General features: G+C 41.8%; 4 protein-coding genes across 4 annotated transcripts in view; 1 reads left to right on the top strand and 3 right to left on the bottom strand.

The window, feature by feature from the left end:
- The window catches only part of LOC109542760 (fibronectin type-III domain-containing protein 3A), a gene marked incomplete in the record, with an annotated part of 23931 nt that extends 3548 nt beyond the window's left edge, over window positions 1-20383 (top strand). Inside the window, 18 exon segments of the mRNA XM_048662436.1 lie at window positions 11029-11207; window positions 11280-11327; window positions 13492-13653; window positions 13899-14315; window positions 14373-14536; window positions 14595-14807; window positions 14866-15084; window positions 15192-15368; window positions 15470-15597; window positions 15667-15839; window positions 15907-16022; window positions 16078-16236; window positions 16287-16426; window positions 16506-16747; window positions 16861-17005; window positions 17065-17200; window positions 18884-19103; window positions 19163-20383. Coding sequence (XP_048518393.1) covers window positions 11029-11207; window positions 11280-11327; window positions 13492-13653; window positions 13899-14315; window positions 14373-14536; window positions 14595-14807; window positions 14866-15084; window positions 15192-15368; window positions 15470-15597; window positions 15667-15839; window positions 15907-16022; window positions 16078-16236; window positions 16287-16426; window positions 16506-16747; window positions 16861-17005; window positions 17065-17200; window positions 18884-19103; window positions 19163-19507 — 3383 coding nt within the window.
- Window positions 1-21427, bottom strand: part of LOC109542769 (MFS-type transporter SLC18B1) — a 41255-nt gene extending 19828 nt beyond the window's left edge. The window contains exon 1 of the mRNA XM_019912139.2: window positions 21245-21427. The gene's annotated coding sequence lies outside the window, so the exon portion shown is untranslated. The remainder of the gene's footprint in view (window positions 1-21244) is intronic.
- Window positions 1-24102, bottom strand: part of LOC109542730 (guanylate cyclase 2D) — a gene marked incomplete at its 3' end in the record, with an annotated part of 99595 nt that overhangs the window by 68392 nt on the left and 7101 nt on the right.
- On the bottom strand, window positions 21900-23242 carry LOC109542773 (ribosomal RNA processing protein 36 homolog). Its single transcript, XM_019912145.2, has 5 exons — window positions 23051-23242; window positions 22579-22798; window positions 22309-22520; window positions 22135-22252; window positions 21900-22078 (listed from the first exon to the last, which is right to left on the bottom strand). Exons 1-5 carry the CDS (start codon window positions 23084-23086, stop codon window positions 21939-21941), a joined length of 726 nt encoding a protein of 241 aa, XP_019767704.1. The 5' UTR covers window positions 23087-23242; the 3' UTR covers window positions 21900-21938.

Here is a 24102-nt window from a genome sequence, read left to right as displayed (position 1 = left end):
CATTATTTTATTGATTATTATTATTATCTTGCATAATGGAAAATAGAGACATGTATGGATCACAAAATAAGTGGTGTTTTGTGCCAGGATGCCTCAAACAAACTCTTTTTAACTGTTCCTCATGATTATGCACGTAGTTTTATGGTTCAAAGCAGCTAGACGTGATGTGTGTTGTTCAAAGCGCCTTGTCCGTCTGACTGTTTCCATCGGCATCTAACCTAAAGAGTCCAAAGTTTTTAGCTCTCGCAAAGGGCTCAGTAATGTTTGGGTTCTGTTCTACTCTGCAGAAGCATTTAAGCGTTTATTTCCTGCCTAAAGTCTTGGACGTCGGAACAGTCCTTTATAATCGTCCATCAAAGGCTGATGAGCCCGTTCATTTCTGCCTTAAACCGACATTCTCTCTTAAAGGAAGGAGCAAGTGGAACTGGAGACCTGCGTGACAGCGGCTTTGGAAACATCACCTTCATCTGCCGAAAAAACCTTCGTGGGTGTTCGACAGAGGCTCATCCCGTCCCTAATATCCCCTTTTAGAGATGTATAAAATTGGTGTCGCAATCCACCGTTTCACATTTTCCTTGTGGAATCTCGTTGGCTGGTAGAACCAGTGGTTCGAATTGTTTTTACAAAGCGAAATGCCAGGCTGCAAGGTCGTTTTCCCTTCGATTCGTTCGTTCGCCTATCGCATGCACTGAAAGGAGGTTTGTTGTTGCTAATTCCATGTGAATGAGCTGCTTTCAGCATTGAATATGGGTTCGGATGTTCTCATATGACTTTGAAGGTGCCCGTTGATTGTAGACCCTGGGGCTGCTGAAGAAGGAGCAGCAGAAGATTCGTTTGTGTTGGTTTTTCCATAGAAGGAATGGCCGGGATTTTAACAAACGTTTGTTTCGGTTTGTCTTCTTGATGTCGATCTGAAGGACCACTCAGCTTCGTTACACCTTTTCCTTTTACCAGTTATCGAAATTCCACCGGCCAGTCACCTTGGGCTGCATAACACCGTTCACTTTTTATCGATTCGAATGGAAAGTACTTTTAAAACGATGCAAAATCGACTCTAGCCATTTCAATGCACGTTGGTGGTTTTATCGGAAATGCAAAATAGCACACCTTGGACCATCAGTCGTGTAGAATGGACGCTGCGTGGTGTGCAAGAATAACCGGTGGGGAAACCCCATTATGAAAGAGAGTTCAAACTGGAATCCACCATTTTATTTTTATAAAAAACATCGAAAAGTTGTTTGTTTCGCTGTTGTTTTGCGTTGCCCAACTAGGTAACGATTCTTCCAAGAAACACGACCAATCAGGTCTTGCAAAGCCGATAAACATTTATTATATCGTGCTAAACCATTTTTAGATATGGGGCTTTGTCAGGTGGTCGCTCGCCATCAACATGAGCAAATAATGTGCTGTCGTACAAACGCACAAAGATAAACGATGAGAATCGAAGGTGGTCCGCATACCTTCGAGATAGGACAACCTCTCATACTTTCCATAATCAAATAATTCGATTCTTCCCATCACTCACCCATCATGTTTGCAGTCGGGCCATCCGCCGCTGAGCGCTATCATTTTGCCCTGTACCTTTTCCCTTAGAGGGAGATTATATCTATCTGCGGGAAAAACGTTTCCCTAATCATGGGTCCTTGATAGAGGCTCATCCCACCCTCTAGATAAGCGTGGTGATATTAACCATCGTTTTCATTCAAGAACGCGCAGAAACGAGAGATGAACATGAGCAATTAATGTGCTGCCCACAAGCCAAACAGGCAAAAATATAAGATGATACTATACAGGAAACTCGAATAGAGGATGGTCCGCACGCTTCCGAGACTGGTTATTCTAGCCACAACGTCAAATCTGCTCAAAGTTTTATGAAGACAAACTCTGGCAAGAAACAACCTACATTTATTTCCGTAACCTAATAATTCGACTGCTGAGTCGTTGAGCCCTTCGATTTTTCCCTCCACCCACCCTTCGGCTTAGAGAAGCACACAAAATTGAGAGGCTGAGTAACAAGGGCTTCTGAAACTTTACATCCATCTGCCGGAAAAACGTTTTCCTAATCAAGGGTCCTTGATAGAGGCTCATCCCGCCCTGTAGATAACCGTTTTGGTGATACTAATCGTCGTTTTCATTCGAGGACGCGAAAAAACGTGAAATCTGACCAACCGAGATGAACAACTAATGTGCGGTCCATAACTTAAACACGCAAAAATGTAAGATGAAAGACTACAGGGAACTCGAGTAGAGGGTGATCCGCAACTTCCCTATTAAAAATACACTCTCCTCAGGCATTTGAATCGAAAAGTCTAATTGAGTAAAGTCTGCATGTTTCGGAGGCCATAAGTGTGTCAACAGCACTGATCGCCCGTTTCATTGTTTGTCCTTAAATTCGAGATGCCAGTTTATTGTCCTTTTAGCAGGCAAAGAAATCGCAATCGGTCATAGCCATCCGGGCCGTCGATCCATCGCTCACTTCTTTTGTGGTAATTTGTCACCATACCAGTGGAGTGCGTCACGCGCAGCCTGCCATTTCAAATACCATGTCACCAGTGGCAGTGATTCATCGTTTAATAATGCATTTTATTTTTCAATTAACTTCTAGTACTGTATGTGTGTGTCTTTATTGCGTCAAGTGGACTGAGATCAGGCTCGGCAACGGGCCGCGACTCTGGCGTTTGGAGGCTCCATAAGAAACGCACATATTCAGATCCTACCGATTTACTGGCCCCAATGGGATTTTGGCAAAAGTTCCAGGAAGAACCGTAGATTTTCCCCTTTTTAAATACTCGAATCGGTCGTTATCAGGGGCCGCATTATCGACATGTCCGGATGCTAGAAAATAGACCGATTGTTACGACATTCTTCTGATGGAACTACTGACCTTCACCCGTGCTGATGATAACGGTCGGAATGTGGATAATGAGTGACAAATTAAATTTAGTGGATGCTAAGGGCCGTAATAGAAAAGTTCGTTGAATCCATTGAGCCTATAAAACTGATTGCTGCCACGGGGCGCCTACGTGACAAGTCGACGATAACCGGCCGGAATTCTGGAAAACGAATTGCAAAAATGCCGCGTATTGCGCCTACCAGTTCTCCACGGGCCGGAAAGGAGAAACTTTAACGATATTGGGAACGCACTGTTTGCACGATTGTGCTCAGAGCACCGAAGAACTACCTAATCTGTATCTGGTTTCCATAATTTAAAACTTGCTAAATTATCTAAGTGTACGATCCGGCTCGAAGGACCAATGTTTACAATATCACGTTAAATTAAAAAGAACAACTTTAACTAAATTGTAAGATTAGTCTTAGTTAATACTCTTAGTTAATAGCCTAGGTTGTAACGCTATAGCAACTTCTACTGAAGTTTTATTTGAATCTGGTTAATATACAAAAAGCCCTAACTTAAATACTAACTTATCTATGTCAATGAGTACGTCATAATGTTGAATCCATTCCTTCCAATCATTAATTTGACCTGGATGTCATCATCTGTTCAAGGTTGAACACTAAGCGATCTTCAATTTCCTTCTTCAAGTAACAAAAACTGATGTTGTGAAGTGAGGTTATTACGTGAAGTTGAACCCTTCTATGATCAATTGCGAATTTCTGCTATTAAACTTCGATCATCCGTCTGGAACTCAGTTGAGAAATTACATTTTGAAAGCTCCATGAAGTTTTTGCAATTAATTAGTGACAAATTATCGTTTCGCCCGTAAAATGACGGGTTGTTTCCATTTGCGCTTTATAAACGAGTGATTTGCAGGTGCGAAATACACTGTTGCCGAATTTGTGATTTCGTTTTTTGCTAAAATCTCAGGTTTTTCGTGGGAATTATTTTTTGTACTCCCAAAATATCGCCACCCCAACACGCAGCAGTCGGTTGATCTCCCCGATTGATGTCATTTTAATTCCTATAAGTTTTTAGGTCAATAACAAATCGTTGACGATGGATAGCACTAAGCCAAAACGTCGCCCTAAATTTGACACGTCTTGATTCAGGCCTTCATCCTCCAGGCAATCGAGTGGGTAATTAAGTAAATGGTCAAAATATGCTGTTGAATAATGCAAAAGTTGCATATAACCAATGAATCGCTTGCGCTTAATAAGCCGTTTGCCATATGCTTATTTGCTGTCTCACGTTGTGCGTTTCGAATAGCCGACTTTGCCAATTTTTCGTTCAGTCGTTTGATCAGGGAATTTTCGATCAGGAAAATAGTGCAAAAAACCGAAATCTGATTAGTTTTCCTTCGACCCACTGCGTGTCATTGTAGGTATGTCTTAACATCTCAGTCCAATGAACTATATTGCGCTGTTGCCCAATTTCGCAGAAAGACATTTTCCATTGTTATTTAACTAATTTGAAAAGTGTACAGTTTTTACATGCAAATGCCGATCAAGTTCTTTGCAGAAGCGAGTAGAAGCATGAATTATATGCAGTTTGTACCACGTCCAAAAGAGAACGTCCTGCCGATAGTTTTCGGGCCACGTCTCTCGCTCGCCACTCGCCAGTCGTGTCCGAATCCTCGTCGAGTTCATATCGTTCGTTGGAACCGTTCAGAACCGACAAGAACCACCCCTTTTCTAACGCGAACCGGTCATCAGGTCAGCGCTGTCCTTTCAGCACGTTTCCGGCGCGATTCCCGAGTAATTCCCCGGACAGTCCCGGAAACACCTCCGATTCTCGGTTTTTGCGTCCAATAGTGTCCAGTGTGTTAGTAAAGTGTCAGAGCAACGTGGTCAAGTGAGACGTGGTCGGTTCCCCTGATTTTCTTGTTTACGTTTGCCCATTATGAATAATGAAGCGAATTGGTGCCAACACTTCGAGCAGCTTTGAATGTTTTTGAATCGGGGGGCCTTCAGCCCCCCAACTCCACCAGCCTCCTCCTCCTCTACTGAAAATTAGGGAGTTTTGATCTATTTTTAAACCAATTCGTGATTTACCATTTGTTTTCAGCTATTTTTACCGACAACGTGAGCTGTGTGTTTGCAACTGAAAATGCCGGATATTTGCTAAACCGCTCAACTTGCATTTGGTACCAGGGGCTACTTGATCAATGGCCTAGTTGAAGAAAACAAACGATTCGAAAGCGATTTTTCGCTACTGCGTAGCCCTTTGCGCACTAGATTTTCGCTCGTCAATCCAGTGCCGTGCCTGAAGGGCCACAGTGGCAACGTTTATGCGAAAAACAAATAACCTCAGTGCAAACGCATCGAATACGGAATTCGTTCGCGTTCTACAGTTTATTGAACTCTTTAATTCAAAACGGTCTTATCCGTCCGCTTTCACCGCCGCTCCTCCACCACTGGCTCGTGTTTTCTTAAGTGTCCCGGAAAATCCCGAGTCGCAAAGAACCGGATCTTTGTATTGATGCATTCCAGAAGGTGCGCTTAATGGAAAAGTAGGCCTGATATACACAAGGTGTTCCGGTTGGAAAGCATGCAAATTTCCTTGAGTTTAGTCTCAATCGAGTTTCAAAACTTTGTCAAAACTTTTTTCCAACGTGAAGAAGAGTCTTCTTAAGATGCTCTGCGAGTTTGGTTTCCATCCATTAAGAGGTTCTTGAGAATTTGTCAAAGTTGCACTTTAAAGCTCTTCCAACGTGCAGTTTTTTGGGCAGTAGACCGGACTAAAAAAAATCGTTGCTTCCAAACTAGACGAGATCAAAGCGTGATTTTTGTCCTCAACATGCGGAAGACTCTTCTGAAGATGCTCTGTAACTTCACCGCGCATCGAGTCTCCAACGCGCGTTTGAGAAATTTTCAAAACTCTAAGTTGGTTTTTCTCGGATTTCCCAGATCTGCAAGCCGAATTTCAAAAATTTGTTTCTCCAAAACTCTGACTCAAAATATGACGCTGTTTACAATTAAAATACGATTTTTACATCAAATTGCGTTATCTAAATGAGTCAGGAATTGACCCAATCTGATCCTTCTAAATAAACACTACTCATTCTTCATTTGCTGGTTTAGTACGCGGACACCTTGAATAATATATTATGGTTTCCGTTTTATTTGTATGCATTTGTTGTCTTCTCTCAGTCTCTCTATACAAAAATTTTACTATTGCAAACATAGACGGTACTTAAAGGTGGATAGGAAAACGAGGTAGATCAACAGCGACTTTCACCTACGATTGTTTCCGTTTAAATACATTAAAACAGACGAAAGCAGGTCTCATCTTCGAATGTCCGTAGTACACGCTTCAATAGTTCGCATCTTGAAAGACTCGACATTGTGCCTATAAGGGAGCAAATGTTCCAAATGTTCAAAATCAAAGCAAACCAGAATCACCGCGGTTTCTTAGCTTTGCAACACATCCCGCTCGAAGGACCAAAATTTACATTTTACCATGACAACAACTGAACTTCTAAGCCGATTTCTAATAAACTCTCTTCTGCTCCTTTATGGTACTACTTACTACTGATTATGAACTTTTTAAGGGCTTATAAATGGGTAATAAAACTTCCTTATGTCATTGTTTGCAAACGCTTCACCGATTGCATGCAAAATCCACTTAAACCCATTTAAAACAGTGCATTATTGAGATCAAAAGTACCTAGTACTCCTAATGTCTCTCATTAGCATCAATGGCATTTTCATTATTCCATTAGCCTGAACAGTACCCAAAATTGGGAGTTATTGATGTTGATAAACTATTGTGCGTGATATACACGTACAACCAAAGCAAGCTGAAATAGTCAGTAGAACTATAAATCGATTCGCTGAAAAGTTTTGGCTCCAATTCGCTGTTCCACCCCAACCTTCCCGGGTGGTTCCCTTTATCTGAACAACCAATTCTTCAATAAGGTGGAGGCACCGGAAGACTCGTTGCCGGCGGAATGGTGGCGAGCCAAGGGGTCGAAACGTCGTCTTCCACCTCAAGTGGTCAGTACCACCACAACCACCACCACCATCATAACAATGCGCATGAGGTGCAGTACTGCTCCCCACCCCCGTATGGGGAGTACTATCCAGGGGATCAGTACCACTATGTTCCTGGTGGGGAGATGTGTCCCCACCATATGCACCTCCATCCAGGAGAATATGGTGAGTCACTTTTCCAGACTGTTCGTGCACTTGGAAAAGGTACGACTGGAACGTTGACTGCAGACGGATTTATTAAAGTACCTCCACGGAATTTAATGGTCGTTCGAGTGGTAATCCGGTCCGTTAGTACCGTCGGCCTTGAAAGTGTCTGAACTGAAAATACCTCGGGTTCAACCGCTCCGCGGAGCGTAAAAGAGACTGGTACTACCGGTACGGGGGTCGTTCAATAACAACCGACTCTGTTATAAGTACATACCGGGTTCTAGACAAATGTAACTCTAACTGTTTGTAATCCTTCACCCGCTCTTTCGATCCCCCAGCCCAATTGCCTCACTAGTTGTTAAAACATGAGGAAACTTTGTGTCTGTCTGTGTATTTGTTTGCGTTCGATGTCCTTGGTAATTAAAAAAGCCAGACATCCGTGAAATTATAAATAGGACCAGTTCTATCGGGAATTTTGATCGTTTTTGCGATGACTAATTATCGTCGATCAGTACAATTCAAATTGTCTCATTCACAGGCTAGTTGGTACCCAGTAAGTAGTCGAACAGTTCAATGTCCAAGGCTTTTTGGCTTAATAGGAAGTGACGGCAAAATGCCGCTCAATCGATTAGACAAAGATCACGAAACCGGCCTGATGTAACCATGGACAATGGAAAATCGAGCCAAAATGTCATCTAGGAAATGGTCTAATAAACCGGCTTGCATAATCCGGGCAGCATCAAAGAGAAACATTCGCACAAATCACGATTCGCATTCCTAAACCGAATTGGGTTTTCTGGCTTACATCTGGTGCAACGTTGTCGCATCAACAAAGTAACCGTTTTCAGATCGTAACTGTTTTAGTCGCCACAAGAGGCCAAAGAAGAAAACGCCGCCAAGTTCAATCAATCAGCAAACCTATTTATTATCTGATGAAATTTATATGGAATTCGAGGCATTTTGGGAGGCTTGTGGGTGTTTTCTGATAAATTCATTTGACAACCCTTGTGTCCTCAAAAAGCGGCCGAATCAATGCCATCAAACTGCCTGAAACTGCACTGCACTGGTGTTTTGCCTACCGTAACCTTACTTTCATTATTGCGGCAGCCCATCTTAACTTAATTCCATAGTCTCTGTACTACTTAAAGTGCACCATTAGCGGATTTCTCTTTGGCATCAATCAACTGAATTTCCCGAAGCCAGTTTGCGCAGAAAACCGAGGTTTTTCACATGCCGCTTTGGCAACCTGGCCCTCCTCTACAGTTCTAACTGTTTCAAATCCGTGGGAGTTTGAAAATAAACCGCATTTGTTTTATTGCGAAATTGCATGAGTGTTTTTTTAATTAGGCGTGCTAAACAACCGACGACGATTATTGGTGATTCAATCACGTAAAACAATTGAAGCACAAGAAAAATGTTGCCGATTCGATTGCTCCAGTTTGTCGGTTGTTGGTGGTAAAACCCGCATTGGGAAAGCAAAATTCACAATTATTACTTCATTGATGAAATCGAAAATTTGCATTGAAAATGATGTAAATCCTTGATGCAAGAGCAGTTTACGTTTCAGCAACAGGTCATGGTTCGCAGCAAACTGAATGTACTGATTCTCTGTTGCATTCGCGGTTGCATTAATTCGATAAGGAGCAAAAAGGACAACAACTTGTGGACAGAGAATTTCAAACCTGTTACCTTTCATACGCTAGATTTAGTTGCTGCCGCCATCTACTGCGCTGGAGCGCGTAACTAAACGGCCTCAGTAGAGCCAACCAATAGAAAATTGGGCTTTATCAGAGCCATGGAAAAGTCCATAGTCCTGGTGCTGACATGACACTTAACACTTACTACACACTCTGACAGACTGACTTAACACGAACATGCGCAAAAAATTGATATTTTTGCTTCTAACGTTGAAACCGTAATGAAAATATTGTGTTGTTGATGTTGAAAAAAATGTTGAATAATTGGCAAAAAATGGGTCCATCTTCAAAGCACCACTTTTACCCATTACAAATTTTCTTCTTCCGCCACGCACTCTGACACCTTGACTTTGTCACTGACTGTTTTGACAACATTTTCAAAGTTTTTTTTCAAAACCTTATATAAGAAAAATAGTACGCACGGTACGCATGACGAAAGTCAAGGGCCCTCGGCTTCGCCTCGGGCGTCCCCGTCAAGCAGTGGCGGAACTTCCACTTTCGTCTCGCGTACCATAATATACTATTTTACATCTATCCTTGAAACCGTAACGAATGTCTTATAAAGACTAATCAACAAACTGACAGACTAACACAAACTACTTATACTGAAATTGAGTCGGTTGCTTCAAAAGTGACATCAGCGGACTCCAATGTAGACCATAGTAAACCAGTGGCTCTGTTGCGAGGTTTGATTGCCTCCAACGTTGAGTCCCGATATAACGAACTTGAAAAATGAACTAAAACTGGCTCGTTATATCCGGAGTTAATTAATAAAGGAATAATAATACAAAAACACGTGGGGTATTTTATTTCGTTATTTTTACATAGAGTAGTAGTAGAAAGAACACAAAAAGATAAACAAAATTCAATTTGAAATCTACTTCATAAAGTCTGTAATTTTTGTTTGTACATTTCTACTGCAAAAATAGATGTTATTTATGTAGTTTTCAAGGTCACAAAAGGACTTCCAGATATGATTAGGAACTTGGCGTGATTGTAGAGAATTCCGAGTTTCTGACACTTTTTTTGTCATTTCACAAGTGGTTGGAACAGCATTAGTGTCTACAGTAGAATACGTTTCACCTAAAACGTCATCTTTCTCATTATCGCTTAAAGCTGTAGATGAGGTTACGGAGTCTATAATTTGCTCATCGGTCAACATTTCTCTTGTAAGAATGCCATTATCAATGCTCACATATTCGAAGAAATTGAAATCACTCAATTTCGTTTTAACTTGTTCTTCGACAACATTGGGACATCTTCGTCTGTGTCATACTCGTAGTCAGAGTGTTTATACTTTTCTCACCATTCGTTAAGTGGAATTTCATCGTCTGGTTCATAATCATTTTCTTTTCTTACAAATCCCCCATGCTTAAAGCAATTTGCAATGGTTTTTCGGCTAACTTTTTGCCAAGCTCTATGAATGAAATTGACTGCATCTAAAAGATTTATAGAAAATGTTTCATTTTTATCGATCGCCTCTAACGTTTTCATAAGAAGAATTTTTCACCGGCCGACTCTAACAATTTTTCCGCTACTGATATTATGCCTCTTCTTGAAAGGCTCTTCCCAACTTTTAGAACAAGCAAACTCTTTGTTTTTGATTTTACTCCCCATTTCACTAGCATTTTCTTGCAAAACATTGCCAATTATGGGAACGTTTTTTTGTCTTTTTTGAGTAAACCACTTAATAAGTCCCTTGTCAACCTTTTCATGTGCAGATAATTTTAACTTCCTACATCTAACATTTGATTTGTCATACGCTGATAAAATGTTATCTGTGTTTTTTCATATTGTTGCAACAGTAGACTTTCCAAGTGCTAATTCCTTACAAATGTCACTTTGTTTTCTCCACTTGTTATTTTGTTAATAATCTGGTACTTTTCATTTAGTGAAAAAGGTTTGCGTTTTTATTTTTCCATTCTAAAACGATTTACATACATAACGCGGTAAAAAACAACATGTCACTGCCTGTCTCTCTCTCTCTCACTAATATAAACACCTCCTCACGATTGGTGTTGCTGAGCGTGGAAGTTCGTTATAAACGGGAAGTGAATATACAACTAACCTAAAAAGTGATCGTTATATCGGGTAGTTCGTTATAAACGGGTTCGTTATAACCAGTAAAAAAATACGTTGGTCTTTATGGACGACGTTTCAATTAAATTCGTTTTAACCGGAAGTTCACTGTAACCGGGTTCATTATTAAGCGGACTTTRCTATAGTTGGTTCATATGAGCATAGATAAAGACGAGTAGCATATGAGAATGTTCAAAAGTGATTTTCTTTACAGGTCCTGTGACAGTACCRATGGTGTCAACCAATCAAACGCCACCAATTGCAATGCCGGTGCACGTGCCGCCCGGTCACGTGGTGCAGCAGATCGTCGACGAGAATGGCACCTTGCGACACGTGATCTTGTCACCTTCTCAACATGCGAATCTACTGCCATTACAAAACACCAATCACTATGTAAGTGTGTTCAATGTGATCTTTTTTGATTGATGTCACATTCCTAGTTTTTCCTTTCGCTTGACTCGGCAGATCCCTAATGTTTGCTTTAATGATCCATTTTACGTTCATCAACTAGAGGTGAGTGGTTTCTATATAATTCCATTCCCCCTCTTCACTATATAACCCCTGCCGAAAGCCTACTCTGGAGTAGAATTCGGCTGTTTCATCATTCATCTCTCCACATTATTTGGTCTGTACCTCATGAGCAATTCCTGTAGTAGATTTTGCTGCTTCCAGACATGCTGAGAGATCAGCGATGTTTCGATGGAAGCCTTCGTGTGGGTCGAAGAAATCATGGGCTCTGAGCTGGATATTTTGCGGGAATACTGTAAAATGTCTGATCCATGCAGGTTTTATGCTCTCTCTGGGGCAGCACTTATAAATTCTCAATTCTATACAGTGACTTTGTGACAACAACACCAAGAACTCTTCTGGTCTGGAGCTTTTGAAGGAAAATCGTATTCCATATCGTTAAATTCTGCAACTTTGCAAAACCACTGCGTTCGTTCAGAATCGGTTAACGAGAAAACAGAACATCTGCGACATGGACGCGTGGTTAGTTTTGGAATTGTGCTCTTCAAAACTATCAGGTTTAACAATGTCGAACAGGAATAAAGTTTTACCTCTTTGCAAAGCAAATTTATATTTTGTGAACGTAAAAGTCCAGTCCAGGCGGTCGAAGAAAATAAAAATTGCCGCACTGGAACTGGAGTAAATTTGAGGAAACCAACTGAAAACACTGCGTTTTGTTTCCTCGTTGAAATCAGATTCTTCATAGAGAAGACACCATTGAGATCGAAAATCCCATGCACAAACAACAACATTAAGCGTGATTAGAGTTTATGATGCGTATGCATCGAGCTATTTTTAGTAGTTAATAGGTTTTAATTGGAAGCCAAAGCGATGCAGGTTTGTATTGGAAATATTGAAACAATGTGAGGACCGATTTGAAGACGTCGGCTTGGCCATGTTTCGGAACAATACAATTTAAATTAATTGCTGATATATTGAGTTCTTATACTCAGTCCATATAGATATATGATTCAGAGCCAAAAAAGTCTACTGTATGAACTCGCTTCTAAGCTAATTTCGTTCTCCTCATACATACTGATTAACAAAGTATATGTTTGTAGGAGATTTATGTTTGTATTATATGCACTTGTGATTCCCAGAACTCAAAGCTTGCAAGCCCATATCTTTGACCTGTTTCTGGTTCTTTAATTAAATTAATTTATTTTTCATTTCACTTAATGCGCTTCTGCTGTTTCTATTAGGTTGTATGTTCTATGCCGCTGGATCCGGGGCACTTGGCCTGTTTAGGACACGTTTTCTACTCAACAACACAAGTTTTACACTCATTTAAGAAAATTGCACAATCCACTTTTCAAAGCTCAGCCATAAATTAATCCATTAAACTGAACATTCAATTTCCCTTATCAGTAATTGTGGGTTAACATGCTGGTACCACCTACAAAAGCGCCAAATTTTCATAGAGGGCGCTTTTAACGCAGCGTTGACGTTTTCACCGAGTAGTTGGTACTTAAGATAAGTGCTATCAGCGTTTGTTGACGTGCTGGTTCAGTTTTTTAGTTATTGCATATGCTTGGGTTCCTGTTCGAAATAAAATGCAGGAAGAAACGCAGTTGAAACATGACCAACCCGAGCTTTCTGCTGATGGCTTGTCTGCATGTGAAAGTGTAGCAGTTGTATTTAAAGTAAGGTTGCTTTTGATTGAGTGCGTGAATGATGGTATTTTTCTTGGGATTAACGATTTTCCCGAAGAAAAGGTGGTTTTATGCTGAAGAAGATGCATTTATTAGGATGTCGAACTGCGTCTAAGAAAACGGGGAAATACCACCAGTGACGACAGTTGTAAAAAACAGCGTTGCCGCAGTTTGAAATACTCGTCATTACATTATTACAAAAAATATACTTCTGCGGGAATATTCGGCATATAGCACTCATCCTCCTGGTGATGAGGTTTGAGAGAATACTAATCTCTTGTTGAATAGAGTGGCAATTTTCCCGTTTCCACCCCTTTCGCTTAAAACTATGCTTGTCTTACAGACCATCGCCTTAGTGGCGTTTCTTGGGGAAATGCGCTTTTCTACTACTCTGCCATCAGTGCATCAGTGCAATCTACACATAGGAAAACAGGCCACGCCTTCTTTGATACATTTCAACCACCTCGCATCATGCCGATTTAAAGAAACTTCACAGTAAATTCTTATTTTTGTTGCAGAGTGCCAACGGTGCCGCTGTAGCGCAATCGCAACAATCGTACTACCCGAGCTCCGTTTCCGGGTATCCTGCGCAATACCCCTCCATGCCAGGCCCACAAGTGCCCCTCAACCCCGCTCATCCAGGACCGTCGCCACCACCACCACCAACCACCTGCTACAAGGTAGGTTTTTTGTATTCAAAGTTGCGCAATGAGCCACTTGCATCTACAACGTCTACGTCTTTCTATTCCCGACCACCACTCATCTCTGTTGGTCCCCCAGATTGTCTCTAGACATAATGTTTGACCTTTTTTGGATTCTACTATACCACTTTTATCTGGGCAGTCCTCCCTTTCACTCCCCTACAGGGTTCCATTGCAAAATCTGTTTTGGAAAGTTCTGCATGGTAATCACTTTTCATTGGCAGGATGAACGCACTCAACGGCAGCATACGAAATTGAAAAAGAAACTGCAGGAGAAACAAAAGGGCCCAGATCCCGGGTCCAGGCCTGCTTTGAAGCGCGGACGGAGCAGCGAAGAGGGCGATGAACGGGAAAGTGTTGCAGAGGAGGAGGAGTCGGTCCAGGTGGTGACTGATCTGCTCTCCTCCGTCCAGGCGCCTCAAGTTGCCGAGTTGAGCTCGAGAAATGCCCTCCTCCAGTGGGCCCCTCCTTTGCGGCTGTCCGAGTCGGCCAGTAACGACAGCGGCACCAACGAGATTGACATTCCGGAGAGCGAGTTATGGTACGAGGTGCTGCTAAGCGACAGAGGAAGGGACGCATCTAGAGGAGAGATGAAGTTCAAGTCGATCTACAAAGGACCATCCCATAGCTGTCGCATTAAAGTCAGTTAACTTCAAAGGACGGTTTCGGACAAGTGTAAACGTTCTCTTTGGTTTTAGGACTTGAAGCCCGGCCAGGAGTACTCAGTGTCCCTGCAGGTGCATCTTGATGAGCTGCAAGGCTATGCCACTGATCCAGTGAAATTCCTGACACCCAGCTGCGAACCGGATCAGCCGCAAGCACCCAAGCTTGGCGCAAAGACGAAAAACTCTCTACAGCTCAGGTAGGCAGGGTGGAAGGACAGCAAAAACTCTTTTAATTAATGCATTTTCACCGGTTAGATGGAGTCAAGTTCCCGATAACGGATCCCGCATCCAGTACTATGTTCTGGAGTACGACGCTGGCAAAGGGGGAGAGTTTGAGGAAGTGCACCGGATCCGAAGTCGCACGCAGTACAACCTGCAGAAACTCCAACCGGCCACCACCTACCGATTCCGGTTGGCCGCAGTCAACGAAGTGGGGCGGAGTGCCTATTCCGAACCAGTCTCTTTTCGGTTAGTAGGCTTCGACTGCACTAAACAGCAGCCACAATTATAAGTTTCTATCCCTTAGGACTACGGACATGCCTCCACCTCAACCTGCCCCTCCCACTCTGCTGGCGGCCTCTGTGTCCAGTTTGCATGTCCAGTGGCAGCGGCGCGTCGAGGACGAGGAGTACACACTGCAGATGAACGATCTGCGCACCAAGTACGGTCACCTGAGCGTCTACAATGGACGGGACACTTCGTATGTGTGTCAGCGGCTGGCCAGTTTTAGTGACTATGTCTTCAGGTAGTTTTGAGCATCTATTTCAAATGTATCATCTTTTAACGTTTAAGGGGGTTGTGGAGACTTGCACTATCCGAAACTCGTTGGCCAACATATGTTTGGTGTTACAGATTGAGAGCCACCAATGAGGGCGGTATTTCAAGTTGGAGCGAGGAGGTCACCTTCCGCACGAAGCCTGATCGGCCCGAGCGTCCCTCCAAGCCCGTGGTCAAGGGACGGATCCACGCATACTCTTTTCGGCTCAAGTGGGAACCGCCCAACAGAGTTGACGGCGCTGAGATCACCAGGTAACATTCCTCATCTTTCACTTCACTTCCCTCATCTTAACACTCATTAATTGAAAGAGAGTGTTAACAGCTCGTGGCCTGATCATCCGGGTTTATTCTAGGTATATCTTGGAGGTGAATTCGGGCAGCGGCTACGAGGTGGCATACGCAGGACCCGACACAGAGGCAATTTGTGATCGGCTTACTCCTGGCACCACTTATCAGTTGCGCGTGAGCTGCGCCTCGGCCGGTAAGCATCAAAACGCTCTCCACTCACTTCCCTTTTCGGGTTCTAGTCTTTTTTGGAATGGATTTCCAGGGGGTCAAAGTGTGCCCTCCGATCCATGCACGGTGACAAGTGAGGCGATTGGTCCAGGAGTATGCGGCGCGCCAACATTGATGGAAAGGGCGGGGCCGAACTCTGTGACTGTGAGCTGGGCGGAGCCAGACTATAATGGTGGCGCCCCCGTCTTGGACTATGAGCTCGAGATGGTACGTTTTAATCGATTCACTTAATTCACTCAATTCACAATAAATCTCCGTCTTGGCCATTTTCCAGACGAATCCAGATTCCAGTCGTGTGATCGTGCACAAGAGTAAAGACACTCAATGTACGGTGGACCGAGGAATCCTGCCCGGGCAGGAATACGCATTTTGCGTTAGGGCAGTCAACCGGTGAGTACTCGACTTGCTCAGTAGTAATTTTTTAAAATTAACTCATTTTTTGCAGGATATGTGCAGGTCCTTGGTCAGAATGCTTGAAGGTGGTATCTGGGGCAGCGCCTCCGGCAGCTCCAAATGGCATTAGCCTCATTTGTCGGTCCGCGTTCCACATTTTCCTGGAGTGGCGAGAGCCTCAAAACAACGGAGCGCTTGTCACTGAGTATCAGTAAGTTCCGACACTAAAGTGAGACACGCCTGCTCTAATGAGCATTTTAGGTTGGAGGTAAACACGGAAAATCCTGAGGATGTAAGCCAGTTCTCCAGCCTGTATCAGGGTCCTCAAACTAGTTTCGACGCGAAAAACTTGCTGCCTTTCCACACCTACTTTTTTAGGGTCCGCGCTTTTAATTCTGCCGGTAAGTTGATCTGATTATCTTGCTGGACTATATGCTTTTTTTATGCTTCCTGTTGAAAATCGTGGTACCGTATCTATAGGTCCTGGACCCTACTCGACTGTTGCTGCCACCTTGACACCACCAGCTGCCCCATCCGCGCCCACCATTCTGCGCAGCGAGGCCACGCCCACCACAATCGCGCTATGGTGGGCGGAGCCTGCGTCTAACGGCGCAGCCATTACCAGCTACAACATTGATGTGAATGGGGAGCAGCTGATTAATCTTGAGGCTCCGCTGGAACGTTACAGGATCGACAACCTTCATCCAGAAACGCACTACAAGGTAATTGGGAAGATGTTTCGTAGTCCCTTTTCCTGCTCCTCTATCATTTGCAGTATAGCTTAAATTTTTTTGTTCACTCGCGTTTAACTCACAGAGGATCCTGATTGTTTCAGATCCGAATCCAGGCCGTAAACACAGTAGCGAATGGGCAGTTTTCGCCTGTGTGGAAAACGACCACATCGCGTCTCCCCCCCGCGGCTCCGACCCTGGAAACCATTGGCGTGGGTCACAACTACTTGAAACTCAAATGGGGTGAAGGTGAGTTGATCTGAACGAGGTGCTGTGGTCTGACAGCTAAAAAATTCCGCTTTGCGCAGGAAAAAACCTGGATTTTACCCAATTTTTCGTGGAAATGGAAAACACGCGATCCAGAGAATGGCAGTGCGTGTACCGTGGCACCGCCCTGAGTTGCAAAGTGAATAAACTCCATGAGTCGACCATCTACAAGTTTCGGTAAGCATTTAATGCAAATTATACTTCAACTCTCCTTGATTTCTACATCATCAAGCCTGTGTCTCATGCATCCGTTTATACGATGGTACGATGATGCAAGTGTTTCTATTAGCGCCCCATACACGAGCGAAATATCTGTGATATCTTAATCACGAGCCAGATACAACTCGATGCGAATTTCGTACAAAATAAACCTGCAGATCTGGACTTGCGGACCAAATTTCGCCGTTAGTGGGTACAAGCGAATACTATAATCATATATTATTGCCGCATCATATATATTTTTTTTCCGCGGCTTAAAGAAAATACATATTCAGATAAAATTTAACGGTAGACATTGGTACAGATTTGACATATAGTGTATAATGTTATAATTCAAGCAATGGGCAAGAGGTGATGATCGAAAATTTGGCTATAGAAATCTTGGAAGATGATGAGATAGTAGCTGTCACAGGAGAAAATCACTACTTCGATTACGAAGACGAAGCTTTTCATAAAATACCCAGTAAATAGGCGGTCGATTAATTTAATTTGTGCCTACTTTGAGCCGAAGAAAATTAATTGCCACTGTATGAAGTGATTCTTCGTATTTGAATTGAAGATATGTTACAGACGGTATATAGAATCAGACCGTATATGTACAGACTAGGCCATATGTTCAAGCGCAATGATGTTTTATGTGATGTTCACATTTTCAATTGTTAACTGCAAAAATTGTGGTAAAAATCGTTTGTTCTTTGTTAAAGGCGACGCTAAAAATGATATATTCCAGATATGAAGTTACAAAAGTAAATCAGATGTAGTCATTAATAATATAGGCTCAGATTTAAAAATATAGGTTTTACGAACAACTGTATGAGCGAACAAAATAGGTTGCCCAGAACAGCCGGGGTTCAACTAAAAGGTACCTAATGAGTGTGCTCAGAACACATATGTATGTTTCTCAGAATTTGCAGTATTTCACTAAGAAAGTGGTAGATCAATTTGCCTTTTTAATTTTAGTTCTAATAACAACGTGTTTATAAAAAAAAATCCTATGGCTGCCGACGCCCTTCCAATCTATAGTCTCTAGGGTACCCACTTTCTTCTCACTTTTTTTGCGTAGATTTTCTGAAACCACTATGATGCCAGCACAAGCAATAGCTATCCGTTTCCTGCTTCGCATTTTAAACACTTAGTTTAACTAATCTGCCTCTGCCTCTGCCACGACCAGATCTTTTAGTTCTCTTGAAATACCACGCGCCAGACCAAGTCTGTCTGAAACGTAAGATTTCGCTCCACTAACGAACGTATCTGATACCTCCAATCCCACTGGAAGAATCGGCACTCGTGCTTGGTATGTTAATTAGTGGACAGGAAAAGATTTAATTCGTCCGATCTGGATCTGTCGAATCGAATCTACGTATCTGAACTGTACGGATAATCTGCCCGTGTATGGGGCGCTATTGGTTGGAGATCTGTCAATTCGTACTTCGTCGTACGAATTGACAGATCGCCAACCAATAGCGCCCCATACACGGGCAGATTATCCGTACAGTTCAGATACGTAGTACGATACAGATAAGTACGAATTGACAGATCTCCAACCAATAGAAACACTTTCGTATCATCGTACCATCGTATAAACGGGGATGCCTGGGCTTTAATCGGTTTATAATGCGTGGTTTTTGGTCATTTGTGCAGGATTAGCGCAAGTAACGACGCAGGAACCGGCGACTATTCGCCAGAATACCGGTTTAGTACGTCGGTGGCGCCACCGGCGGTCCTCAAGGTACCTCGGGTGGTAGAGGTGGACCAATCCGGTTGCAGCATTGAATGGGTGTCGTCGGCGAAAAACGGTTTCGACGACAGCATTATCTACCAGGTCCAAATTGCCCGGGCTAAAGACCCGATTTACAAGCAGGCAAGTTGGCGACTTGAAAACTGCAAGTTGAGGCTTACATTGTAGTTTTTCTCTTTCAGGTGCACCGCAGTAGTGAAACGAAGTGCGCAATCCAGAGCCTGGAGCCTGGCACGGAATATCTAGCACGCGTATGCTCAGTACGAGTTACTGCAGCTGGCGACTTGCCAGGGCCGTACTCGCCCCCGCTTACTTTTGCCACGACGAGTGCCGATGTTTCAGCCGTCACTAAGCTCTCTAGCCATGCGACTCCCATCCACTCCACCAAAAACCGGAACATGGCAACGCTGCTTCTGCACGGCGTGTCATTTAAGCGCTTTTACAAGGAGAACCTGGTCTATATTTGGGCATTACTGCTCACAGTGGTCGGAATAGTTATGTCCCTTGGAATAGCCTCGTTTTTGTAGAATGGATGGCTAGTCTAGAAAAGCGATTTTTTCAAACTTTTTTGTTTTAAGCATGAAACACCGAGATGCTCTTGATTTTCCATGATAAGATCGGCTACTATGCAGGATAGCCTGCTTGGTTGACAGGGTCGGACTAGCTAGCAGGGTTGGTTGTAGCCGAATGTAGGAAATTGTTTTCCTTTTATTGTCATTGTTTGAACGAGAAAACGGAGCTAATCAAAATTGAATCTCCACCCAAAACCAATATGTTATGATTTCTATGAGTAATAGTTCAATAGTATTATTAAGCAAGGCTTTTTCTAATAGTATCTTAGGTTTAGGAAGGATGGAAAAAGGAACTAAATCTGAGTTGGGGGCAAACTTTTTTTATATGTATAGATATATAACAAAGTCCAGATTTCGAGAGCGAATAGGTTCGAAGCCGGTCCTGGCCGTCCGGCGCCTCGCTAAATCTCCAATTGCGTACTTTATAAATTTATATATATACATCTATAATACAGTTCTAAAATCGTTTTATACTTTTTAAATTGTTGCTCTATAGGCAGATTTTGGTTCTCGCTTTTCCTTTCCATACTTTTTCCATGTTTCTGATTGGTGCTAGAATCGGTTTTACCGAATGTGATTGTTCGCCGATATGCAGGGTGAGGTATTTTTTCAAATTCAACCACTTTTCGCAGATTTTATTCAAATATCCGATCGTTTGTTCCTGTGTGTGTCTGTGTGCGCGCTATTTCGCTTTACTCACATCGCATAGATGTGAGTATTTGAAAACATACAGTGCTCTGTGTACTCCAGTCACCCTGTACATGTTCCACGTCTAGTATAAGAGTATGTTTATACAAAATAAATATGAAAAAAATAAAATTATTATAACGATATTAAACTATAGGTTATGTTTTTCAAGTGGCTGGAACGCGTGTACCTATATCATATTATCCAATTATATGATAATTTATATTTATCTGGATTATTATATGATAATGTTTTAGTGAATTGTATAGGAGGGAAATATTTTGAAAGAAAAAACAGAACAAAAAATACTATTAATGCAGTTAAAATAGTTATATGTATATGTATAATCTAATCAATTATATATTAATATATAAATAAATATATAGCAAATGCATATTATATAAATAAATAAATTATATATTTTATGTACTCGCATAGTTTTTTGTTCATTTAAATTATTACCACTAATCATCTGAAGCCCATTTGTTTATTAATTTTGCCTCTTTTAAAGCTGACTATTTATACAGGGTGACCCGTAAACACATGCTCAAAATGATACTGCGATATTCCTGGCATCAAAAGAAGACGATCTGACCTAACTTTGGACTCAAAATAAACACTTGCCAGTTACAAAACAGACTTATGTCCTCTGGCAAATAGGTGAAGAAAAGGGGCTCACAAAAGCGTGACTTGACAATGAGAATATGAATCAGGAGTTATGAGTGGAACTGAAATAATGGTAGTACATCGATAGTGAATTGTGAAACTGTGCACTTAGTGTAGGCAGACTCAAAAAAGCCCCAAGGTGTTCCAAACAACGGATAGGGGCCCCCTTGAGCGAATGCCTGGATAGACATCGCTTCACCGATAAGGCACAAAGAGTTATGATGAAAGGCTGCTAATTACATTAATAAGGTAATTATAACATAGCGACAAGTCGCTGTGCCCCATATTGAACGGAGGGGCTCACATCTACATCTCATGCACTTGTTAATGTCAACTTACCGATCTCTTTGAAGGCTGCGCTGAAGTAAACGAGAAATTTGTGGAATAAAACGACTGTTCGTAAAGTGAGTCCCACTCGCGTACTTAAACACTTGTTTCACTATAAAATAGTCACTATTTAGCAGAAATAATCGTAAAAATTGGTCCTAAACGGGCGCCACTTTCAAATAGCATTCACCTGTTGTCAGTGCCAAACTGTCAGGAAGTAGACAGGTGAACCGATATCGATTGATGTGCATACATTTTAACTTTGCGGAAAAATCAGGGAGAGGTTTGATAAATAAAACTAAATTAACTGAAAATGGAATTGGCATAAGAAAAATTAGAAGGGTGGATTTTAAACGGCAAATAAAATCGCTCTAAATCCGGTTTATATTATCGATATATAAAGGGCGTCATCGTTAATTTTCCTACTAATATCAAATATTATTTTGATTAAAAGAACAGCTTGTTCCATTGCAAATCGCTTTAATCTAGTAATAGCCAGCTAATTTAGACATTTTTAAAAAAATACGTTGGCCAGATGGCGACGCTTCCCGATTGCGTTCAATCATACTTGCTTATTTCAACTCGGACACCCAGTATATTATTTCTCCATTCGATTTCGTAACTTCGGCCTCCCAGGCCCAAAACTGGGATGAAATGATACAATTTATTTGCTTGATCTATTTATTTATTGCTGGATTAATGATCATTAACTTCCCTTAATTTTCTCTAGTGCTTTCCTGTCTTTGACTTGCACCTTCTTGGCCCTTCTCTGGATGTGTTTCTGCAGTTTGTTCGTGTTTTTCAGTTCTTCATATTTCTCAACCAGGTTCTCCACCGTCTTGACCGCTTAATAATTAAAACATACGTTAGCAACTAAACAATTTAACCCTAAATGTTCTTACATTTCTTTTTATATACTGGTTTCTCGCCCTGTTTTAGCTTCTGTCGAATTTCGCGCTTTTCGTTCCCTTCTTTTTCGTCGATTTTCCTCAAGTGCTCCTCCTCTCTGGTTTGATTGTCCTAAACACAAACACGCTTTGATTAATTGTCTTCTAGCAGCTGAAATACATGCTTACAATTCGCTGAATTAGGAATTTGATCGTGTTCTTTCTTTCAGGATTTGTGCATTCCTTATACTCCTTTTCCAACGCTAATCTTTCTTTTTGCCGCAGCTCATTCAAAAATGTATAGTTGTATTTAAAGATCGCTTTATTAAGTGTCCCACAAGAGGGATCAAATCTCGGATCCCTCGAGGCAGGAGCTTTTGATTGGAGATCGGCTGAACTGGCTGCAAGAGACAAACTTTTCATTTTCCACACCCGCAGAAAAGTGATAAATTCACGTACTATTACTCTCCAGAATGGCCCTGATCTGTTTGGGCCTGATCTTTGAGGTAATTTCTCTCGGTCTGTTTTTGTTCGATCGTTTAACCACTTTTTGATCAACCGCTTTTTTTACCTGGGATGCTCCTAACACTGTTTGGTTGTATATTTTTGCGCCCATCTTTTCCTTCAGCTTAATGAGCTCCTCGAAACTCATACCAGCAATATTTTCACGGATTTTTCGCTGGAAACATAAGGAAAAGCCTATATAGCGTTAGCCCGGGCACTATCTCATAACTATTTATCCTTTAGCACATTTAGTCAGTGCACTGGGCATTTACAGTCGGATCGTGTTTGTATTATTAACTAATAAGTGAGCACATTTTTAACGGAGTAGACGAAGAAAGGATGTCCCTTATAATACAAAAGAACATTTGGGGGTCGCAGCTGTAATCCTAAACAATTTTAGAGGTAAGCAGACTTTTGGACAACTTACCCTTTGAGGGTCCGCATCAGCTTCACTATCCGACATGTTTCCCAGATGAAGAATCTTTATAATATGGCCTTAAAAAACGTGCAAAATTGCCCTGAAACGCTGAATTATCCCGCAAATCTCCTGGCCATCAAAATATTTTGCAAACCCTAAATACAAAGGTTATTTTCTTTAAACGATTCTCTTTGTCGTGAGTGGAACTACGCCAATATGTTAGGGCAGTGTTGTCAAATGTGTAAAGCAGAATTTTCCAAATTGCAAATTTTCGGAAAATTGTTAATTTATTTTCTAAAAGGGATGCAGTGTTGGTGCTTGTTTCTACCAAGCTCGAAAAACTTTGAGCAATATTGGGGGATATTGGGAACGAAATTCAGTAGGCGCCTCAAATACCTCTCATAGTTGGGTAACCGTGTTTTAAAAAATTTATTGTGCAAAATCCAAGACAACTAATAACTTGCTATTGGCTGCATTAAAAAGGGTGAACTTCCCTTTAATTTTAATGTTGTGGAATTATAACAGTTGAAAAAAACCTGACGAATAGTAGCACGCCTTTGAAACAACACTTGCAAACGCGCCCTAACGTCTTTCGCAGTTGTGTGCTTTTTCAAAAATTAATTTTGCCTAAACCCTTTCAGATCAACAGCCGCTTTGTGCCCTATTTGAAGTGAAAAACTCCAGTTAAACACTCCTCAAAGTTTAAATTTTCGCAAAAAATCTGGCGATCATTTGGATGCTTTTGAAGTCCTTGCACTCATGTTTTTCTTAAGTGTACATCTGCAAAACTTGAAATTGAAAAAACCCTTTCAGATCGGAAGTTACTTCTCACACTACCCCAAGTTGCCCAATGGCGAACACGAAAGTTGTGGGTTGAAAATAAGGAAGATATCGTCCGTTGAAGATTGCTACCGCTCAAAAACCGTTCAAAATAGACTGAAAATGTTGATTATTTGGGAACTGGCAAGGCCCCGGTGTCTTTTAATTAGCTCGTTGCATTCCTTGGCTCTTTCCGATCAAAATGATGTATCACTCGAGGTATTTTGAGGAACTTGAATTTT

Source organism: Dendroctonus ponderosae, unplaced genomic scaffold (genome assembly GCF_020466585.1).
Source record: "Dendroctonus ponderosae isolate FM_Combo_2020 unplaced genomic scaffold, Dpon_F_20191213v2 Dpon_F_20191213_11, whole genome shotgun sequence".
In the NCBI taxonomy this organism is placed as follows: domain Eukaryota; kingdom Metazoa; phylum Arthropoda; class Insecta; order Coleoptera; family Curculionidae; genus Dendroctonus; species Dendroctonus ponderosae.
The sequence above is the reverse complement of the archived record's forward strand: the minus strand, read 5'-3'. Positions and strand labels throughout refer to the sequence as shown.

Excerpts from the sequence above, each read along its gene's own strand:
- LOC109542773 (XM_019912145.2), bottom strand. The coding sequence starts at position 23,086 with ATGTCGGATAGTGAAGCTGATGCGGACCCTCAAAGG. Across the intron at positions 22,521-22,578 it reads GGCCATTCTGGAGAGTAATA|CCAGTTCAGCCGATCTCCAA; the intron begins GTACGTGAATTT and ends TGTCTCTTGCAG. Across the intron at positions 22,253-22,308 it reads AATTCCTAATTCAGCGAATT|GACAATCAAACCAGAGAGGA; the intron begins GTAAGCATGTAT and ends GTTTGTGTTTAG.